At 41.4% G+C, this 8,704-nt stretch overlaps 1 protein-coding gene across 1 annotated transcript; it reads right to left on the bottom strand.

Moving 5' to 3' along the window:
* Nucleotides 1-7,769: 7,769 nt before the first annotated feature.
* On the bottom strand, nucleotides 7,770-8,492 carry LOC130467398 (uncharacterized). Its single transcript, XM_056835899.1, has 2 exons — nucleotides 8,321-8,492; nucleotides 7,770-8,218 (listed from the first exon to the last, which is right to left on the bottom strand). Exons 1-2 carry the CDS (start codon nucleotides 8,490-8,492, stop codon nucleotides 7,770-7,772), a joined length of 621 nt encoding a protein of 206 aa, XP_056691877.1.
* Between the last annotated feature and the right edge of the window lie 212 nt (nucleotides 8,493-8,704).

Genomic DNA, 8,704 nt, shown 5'->3' with positions numbered 1-8,704 from the left:
AAAAGTGGGGCTCAGAAGATAGCAGACTTACAGTTAAAAATAATCTTTAATTGCTGAGATTTGACGAGTTCAGTTGGTAATGGGCACGATGTTCTGCATCACACTACTTATTTCTTTCAAGTTTATATATGATGTTTGTGTGGCTCGTATGCTAAAGTTTCTTAGAGGAAGGTTTTGAGAGGTACAAGAGCTAGTTCATGCGCATATGTGAGAGCCTTGAAAATGTTCAACTCTTCTTTTTCAGTGTAAATACTAAATAGTCTAAATCAGTGTGGACAAAGGCCAGTGATTTCCTGAAGGTCTTGGGTTTACAACGACCACTTAATGGTTTTGACTCACAACTGACTTGAGGTAAACTTGAGTCAAGCAGCCATCCCATATCGTCTGTACACAAAGGTTTGAGATCTTAAAACAGAATTTTAACCCAGATGGTTGGATAACAGAGATTATTTTGTAAGGTCCTGCAAATGAAGAGTTCCCCTTCCCAACTCTACCAAGAAGACGGGTGAATACTGATGTTTTTGAAGGGCCTGATACTACTGATCTAAGTGATGTATTCAACACTTTGAGCATACTTGGAAATTAAAAAAATTAAAAAAAAAAGGTAATCCAAAAGCCTCTTGGAAATCAGCAAAATAACATCCAAACAACAGTCTGAAGGGGTGAGTAGCAGTCAGCAACAGCCTTAGGCCATTCCCCATTACTTGTTATGAGCAAGCTTAAATAGTGGCTGTGTGCTTTTTAAAGAAATAGATCTATACTCGGAAACATAGCAATCCCCATTTACTTCGTTGGGTCGTTAAGTTTCAAAAACGAAAATCAAAACGAAAATCAAAACGAAAATCAAAAACGAAAATCAAAAACAATAATCAAAACGAAAATCAAAAACTAAAATTGAACCCTAATCTGAAAACGAAAATAAAAAACGAAAATAAAAATTGAACACACCATACCACCGGAACCACGACGCCGAGCAACCACCGGAACCACGACGCGACGGGGAGATGCTGAACCACGGAACCAAGACAGCGACGCAGGGCTGAACCACGGAACCACGGAACCAAGACAGTGACGCAGGGCTGAACCACGACGCGACGGGGAGATGAGCAACCAACGGAACCAAGACAGCGACGCAGGGCTGAGCAACTCTTGGGTTCGACGGCGACGCGAGCTGAGTTCGACGGCGACCTTGGATATTTGTTTAAGGGAAAAGGCTTGGAGCTATAGCAGAGAAGGAACAGAGATTGAGCGCGGTTTGTACGTTGCAACTAGGAAAGTAAAAATTTTAATTTGAAACGCGGACTTGTTGCAGCGGGCATTAACATGTACGCTGCAATAACTACGGGTTGTTGCTGCGGGCTTTTATTTTGTACGCTGCAACAAACGCATTTGTTGCGAACAACTAAAATGTACGCTGCGATAACCCTTTAAAGGGTTTGACCCGCGTTGACCGACTGGTTGTTGAAGCGTATTTATACTTGTACGCTGCAACAAGGGGGCTGCAACAGGGGTTTTTTCTACTAGTGCAAGGGTATATCAACAGGATGTATTCAAACAAGTTATATGGTCATTATGCTATCGGTGGTGTAGTAATGGGTATGACGCACGTGTCAATGGCCGTACGTTTGCAGTTGACAACAAGTTCAGGAACAAGAGTCGAGGTAATGGTTTCTTGGGTTATGGCAATGAGAACATGGATGAGTTGAACAAGCGAAGACGTCTAAGAACATAAGGATTGGAAAGGGTAGACATCGTAGAACTTTATGTAGTTTTTGTGGCATGATTTGGATTGGTTGACTCAATTCTTTTCCTTCGTTTACTTGGGTAAATTCGCACTTTGGAAGGTACGGGCTAAGTATTTCATGGCTCGCTCTTTCCGCTCTCCCTTTTCTCTTTCTATTTTCTCTTTTTCCTTGGGATTTCTCCCCAACATAAATCCTTCAAATTTTTTTTATTTGGGCTAAAAGGTAGATGGTTGTGGTCTTTGAGTCACGAGGCGAGACTGAGTGAGCCTCGTTTGGTAGGCCTATAGTGGACCTTTAACTTTAGTAGGCCTAGGGTGGACCTTTAGCTTTAGTAGGCCTAGGGTGGACCTTTAAATCGTCTTACTTTGCAAGCGTATTTAGTCGTTTCTTAAAATGTGCAAATAGCGTAGATTCGAAATCTTGTTTTTACCTTATTGAAATTTAACGAAAGAATTGCATCGAAAATAACTTTTTTTTGCTTCTTTTCAGATTCCCGTTTCTGGGATTTAATTGGAAGTTGTGATTTAGACTCGAACTTTCATTAATCTTTCTGATTATAACCCGTGTATGAATACAAGGAGGTGGCCTAGACTCAAAATAATGACGTGGCGTAAGCCTATAATACTTTACCAAGCAACTTTTAGACTTAGGCTAATTGGACCATAACTTTCATTGGTTGACACTTTAGATTTTAACCCTTGGGTGTTCATTTGTCATGCGCCATTTTGCTTTATGTTGGCAAGGTAGTTAATTGGGGAGATCGAATTTTTATTTTTGCAAGACTAGAATCATTAGTGCGGCTTCTCTCTTAGTGTGTATTGCTTTACCCCAATGGTAGCCTTATGGCATGCCGATTTGGGTATTTTCATGGTTGGTCATGTTGCATTCATGGAAAATCTTTTAGTCCGTACTTAGGAGTATTTCAAGGAGCGAGTGGCTCGAGAGGACTATGATAGTCGTGACCCAATGTGATCATAAGCCTTGAGGCCATTAAATTTTTTGCCAATGGTATTGATACCTTAGGTTCACTTTGGGGGTTGTGCGACTATGGAGCGATGATTTTCAGAATGTGACTGTTTCCATTTTGCAAATACTTGAATTACATAATATATTCTTTTTATTGGTGAGAGAGAGTATTGAGGCCGTAGATTCTTAGCAAGGGATGACAATTACATATGGGTGCTTTTTGATTTAAATGTTAGGAAGGAAGACTCAATATGGTTTAACGTTTTAACTTGCAGAACGACACCAAGCATTAGGACCGATTCTATGGATAAGACAACTAAGACTTAGGATTTAGATTGTACTTTGGCATAGCCTAGTCTAGACTCGGATTTATTTATTTTTTATTTGAACATTATTTTTCCTTGAAAACTTTATTTGAACATCATTTTTGAATACTTTGCCCATGTGAAATTCATAATTATTAGCATGCTCGGTTTTGGTGCCAAACATTGTCGTCATAGGAGGCCTAATGAGGACACAAAAAGTTGTTTATTTTATAAGTCGTTCTTTAGAATTGAGTGCCTTTTCGTACGCCCTTGCAGCAATTTTCACGAATTTTCTTTTACTGCTACGTATTTTTTTTATGCGCGGGCACCGAGGCTGCTGTGCCTGACCAAAAGGCCAAGCAGCAACTTCAGCGCCCAGCGTAGGGCGTGAGAAATTTTGGCGCCCAGCCAGGGGCGTTGAAAATGCGTCCCTGGATGGTTCTCGTTTCTGTTTGCGTCTACTTTTTGTTTATGCGACTTTGATTTTGCGTGCTTGCCTAATAACGTCCTTTACGCGTTGTGCGGCGTTTGTGGGATTCGTTACGGGCCATCGCGAGCGTCTCTTATTTTTGTGGCGATCGTTCGGGTTTGCAGAACACGTATTTTGGTATAACTCTTTGGCCAATGGGTTTATGAATGTTTGGGCAATTTTTTTTAAGGTCGTTGGTTTTCTAGGATTGTTTGTCACACACAATCATATATTTCGCTACACATAATTAACATTACATCATGAGGCAATAATAACATGTCATGTAGTTTTATGATAGGCTTCTATGGGTAGTATTTGCGCCTGGCTCGGTACCGCTTCTATCACAGATCCAACACATGCCCCGGTCGAGGTAGTGCCTTCAACAAAACGAATTTCGCCCAAGAGGCCAATCACGATGTAAGCCAAGGGGGCATGCACCAATGAGAGGGGCCTAATGGGCGAGCGATTGGGTTTGGGACGAGTGTACTACTAGCGAAAGTGCCGAGTGGACAACATTCGAAGCGTATGCACCCCCCGGTTGGCGATGGGTATCCTTAGTCCAAACTCCCTGAGGGAGCCAGGATTCGTTATGCGGTTCTGCCCGTTCACATTAATATGCTAATTTTCAGGTCGTCCCAACTTGATGGGGAAATAAACGTGGGGTAGGATCGTTTCACCCTTCGGCTATTTTAATTACCTACAAGCACGAGTATTTCCTTCACTATCCCCAGCGGAGTCGCCAATATGAGGGGGTCGAAAAAGCGCGAGGCTAATGCGTGACCTCGTCCCTCGTGGGTGTGACGTTTCTTTTTGTCAAATCAAGTGTAATTGGATTTCCTGTGAGTTTACACCCAATTGACTAGTAATATAGGAGTCGCCATTCAGTTTTTAACGACAATGAGAAAAACTGACAAAACCCGGTTATCGTGACATAAAGGGAGTGCAATTATGTTTGACCACGACGGCCATAGGTTCCCTTATGATCCCTGGTGTGGGGATCTCTCAACATACACCCGCAAGGTAGAGATTGAGGGTTCGGGGGACTGTAACTACCGAGAGGAGTACTCGCTCGTCGATAACTCCAGAGGCAGGATATCCTTACTAGCTCAACATAAATAATTGAAGGGACATGCGTTAACTATTAAACTAATCTGAGTTGATTTTAACAATATGCAACATATAATACTAGATCGAGCGCGATTATCTGATTTAGATTGTATTAAGGGACCTAGCATGATAATCCAATTTCCCAAAAATATTATCTTTATTAGGCGTGATAGAACAATCAGATTTAATTAGTTTAACAGTTCATAAAAGGGCGAGGAAAGCAATTAAATCATGGAAAAGGGACACATTACGACGCACCCTTGAGAGGTGCGTCACGGTTCTCAGAAAACTAACCACTTTGACTTTGCTATTTCTCCTTTTATTTAACGAATCTCAAGTTACGGGACAGGATACGTTCTGTTCGATTTTTGGATCGATTGCGACAGAACGCGTGATCAATTTCGCAGCGTGAGGCTTAGGCTTAGGGGTTAGAGTCAATACTCAAAATAATAATTGTGTGTTGTGTTTTTCACGTCGAACTTGGAGCTATATTTATAGAAAAGAGTTCGTGGAAAGATAGAATCGTAGAACTCTAATCCACGAGGAATTAGGAAAGAACACGTCCCAGGTAATTTCAGCGCCCAGGGCTGGGCGCCGAAGATTTCGGCGCCCATAGCCAGGCGTTGAAAATAGGGTCTGGGCCGTTTCTTTGTCAGATTCAGACTCTTAGAATCCGGAGTGCATGAGATTTAATCGAGTCTTTTAGTGCGTATTAATTTTATGACGGAATGCGTCTGGGCCCGTTACGAACTCTAGGCTCGTTAGGATTTTAATTTAATACGTAACTCTTATTTTCGAATCGTATTAGGAATAGGATTCTCTCGCAACTTCTATCTCATTTAGGATTTATGTTGGAGTGCAACACCTAATCCTGACAGGTTTCTATCTTTTATGACTTGCCACTTTTAACAACTGCCTATTACGGCAGTTACTATTTTTAGCAGGTTTCCATAAATAGCAGGTTTCTATAAATAGCAGGTTTCGGGTGAAATGAAAAGGGTGATTGAGATTCGTTATTTTATAGGAGATGCGTTGTCAAGTGGAGATTTATGTTCTCATCATCGAACCTTCCCTTTCGGGAATGGGGACAAAAGTAGGTGTCTACACCTGCAACCACCACCGGCATCGCCGTCCGGTAAGCTTCCCCCTTCTAACCTTCGTTTTTTTATTCTCTCTTTCGTTTGTTTTTCGCTCCTCCTTAACTCTTTTCTTGCTTCTCTCTGCCGCCACCACCAGCGCACACCACCACCACTGCGCAACCAACTGCGCCACACCATCACTGCTGTCGTGCACTGCCGATGCACCGTCCAGCTCGCCGGCCATCGTTTTCCATCCTCTTTTCTTGTTTATTCATTCTCACAACAGCCACCAAGCACGACCGAGAGAGACCACCGCAATCACCACCTCCAGTCGCGTCGTTGTTCCCGCGACCACTGCTTCGTGCCGCGCTGCCTATGCTCCGCCGGCCAGCCACTCTCTTCTCCTTTTCGGTTATTTATTAAACCCTAAACTAATTAATGAATTTAGTTTTAAATAATTTAAATTATGTTCTTGAATTTAAATTATACGTTTTTATGATTAGTTAGAATTTTAAGATTTTATATTATGTTTAAATAATAAATTTAATTTTCAGATTATATAATTGCATTGAAATAATGATTTTTAATTATTTAAAGCATGAATTTTAAGTCTTTAATGGTTGAAAATCATGGTGGGATGATTAGGGATTTTGAAATTACTTGTTTCAAAGTTCAAAGAACGTTAATTGGTCTTGGTGAAGTTTTTAAACAAGTTATATTGCTGAAATTTTAAAGTATAATGTTTGCGAAGAGTTTTCAACGAATTTCAATCACTAATTCAATAATTATGATGCTAGGAAAACAAATTTTCAAGTTTTAATGTTACGTAAGGTTCTAAATATGTTTAGGATGTATTTAGAATGCTTTATTATGGTTGCGAATGATTAGAAATTGATTGGGAATATTTGTTGGTTGTTTTAGGCGGAGAATTCTCTGTAGGCGACTTTTGAAAGTGTTAAAGTGGCCTATCAGTTTGTTTACACAAGATACGTACGTACCTGTGTGCTTGGAGATGTGTGTTATTATTGAAACCATGTTGAATTGTCGATGAACTTGGTTATGTTGAAATTTACATGTTTTATATTGTTGGATGAACATGTTGAAAATATATTTTGTTATGAGAATTATAACTTGTTAGTATGGATGATTGATGCAAACATGTTGGTTGGGAACACTAGATTATTTTATATATATTGGTTTAGATCGATTGATCGTTGTTCCCTTTTAGCTTTTCACTACTTTATGAGGGCCGAGGACCTTGTTTAGTAAGTTGAAACCTTATACCCATATACAGGGGTTGATCATTATTAAAGGAAAGGTTGAACTAATTGGAATGAGTCTTGATTGATACCTTTGTGATCACTTACTTAATTCCAAGATAAAAACAGTTGAGAATAATTGTTGATTGTATGACTTATGTGATTGTTGAGTCATAACAAAGTTTTAATCTGTAAATCATGTAAAGTGAAACTGAGTAGCAATAGCTTTAGTCTGTGCACGTCTGAAGTGACGGACAATCAGGAGTTGAGGTCATGGGTCGCCTATGGCTTTTTCTGGGGCTGGATTGATCACCGGTTCTATTTCAGTCAAAAGTTCCTCGATATCGCAGGTCATTTGGGTTACGGAGTCGCGCCCGTACCTCGTCTTCCTTAGTGAAGGCTTCTAGTAGTAACTCGGTCCATTGACTATTTCAATTAAAATAATGTTAATGATACAAAGGTCTAGTTCAGTCAAATATACCTACCCAACCCTCCACTGCAAGTGATGCAAAGTGTTCAGCTTAATTACCCCGCTTGGGGGTGGCTGCCACGAGTTTGGACTCAAGGAAGTCCTGCGCAATGGTGCTTTATAAATTTGACCTGCGTACTTCCCTTTCTCCTCGACATATCTGTTCATCCTCTCAATGAGAATGGAATTCGGTGTTTGCTTATTCTCAAAGACCTTCTGTTTCTTTCACCCCAAATCACCCACGTCAAGATAACATCCCTTTGTTTGGTCTTTGAATCCACTCCCTGCCACTGCTCTACCATCTCACACATACCCCTAGACCCATCACCCATACCCATGCCCCTGCATTCGACCTCCTCCTAGATTTATTTCACCCGTATACAACCAAAAATTGCGTGCCAACCGTCTCCTCATCTGTCTCGCACCACGGGTAGCCTGCCGCGTCAGTTAGATGCCTCCTTTTCAGGAGGTCCCGGACCGACAATGTCTCGGTGCACAAGCGCCATAGGAAGTGGAAAAATTTTGGGCTTAATTCCATCTTCCTGAGTTCCACAAAGGCTTGGTGGAACGAGTCAAAATTGCAACTCTTACCCAACATGTATGAAGTCTTCACGCCATACTCTCCATCTTTCGAATAAGCCCAGGTGATTTTGTCCCTTGGGTGCCTGCAAATTATGGGTATGGCTAGGATACACCGTCTGTCTCGCTTATTGAAGTGATGTTCTATAGTCTCCACGTCCCATTCCCACTTCTCTTTATCAATGATATCACTCACCTGACGTAGCTCGTCCACCGCGGTACTTTGAACAAATCTGCCGCCTTCATCAGTCAGCCATGGGTCACGCCAAAGATCAATGCTTAGTCCACTCCCCACTCACCATATTTTCCATCCCTTCACCAGTGCTTTTGATCTCCATATACTCCTCCAGGGGTAGCTATCGCCGTACCCTAGTGAGGAATCAAGAAATACGCAGTGCGGGTAGTACTTTGCTTTTATAACTTGACCAAAGAGAGAATTAGGGTACCTGATTAGTCTCCAAGCTTGGCGTCCTAAGAGGGCATCATTAAAGATTGTGAGGTCCTTCAACCCCATACCTCCCAAGCATTTCGATGTACACATCGCCTCCCAACTCTTCCAGTGGACTTTCCGCTTCATGCCATTTTACCCCCACCAAAACCTCGCCATAGCCGAATGAATGATCTGGATTATGGAAACCGAGAGCTTGTAGACACCCATAAGGTTGAAGGACATAATGCTCTTGGTCCAAGTTTGCATTTAATGCTTTTAATGCTAAGTCTAATAAA

The sequence above is a fragment of the Spinacia oleracea genome, chromosome 2 (assembly GCF_020520425.1).
Source record: "Spinacia oleracea cultivar Varoflay chromosome 2, BTI_SOV_V1, whole genome shotgun sequence".
NCBI classification, from domain to species: domain Eukaryota; kingdom Viridiplantae; phylum Streptophyta; class Magnoliopsida; order Caryophyllales; family Amaranthaceae; genus Spinacia; species Spinacia oleracea.
Note: the sequence above shows the minus strand (reverse complement) of the source record. Positions and strands in the feature narration are given on the sequence as shown.

Bases quoted from the DNA above. Each gene is read 5' to 3' on its own strand.
- LOC130467398 (XM_056835899.1), bottom strand. From the start codon at position 8,492: ATGGGGTTGAAGGACCTCACAATCTTTAATGATGCCCTCTTAGGACGC. The intron at 8,219-8,320 runs GTATATGGAGAT...TGACTGATGAAG, and splicing joins CGATAGCTACCCCTGGAGGA to GCGGCAGATTTGTTCAAAGT.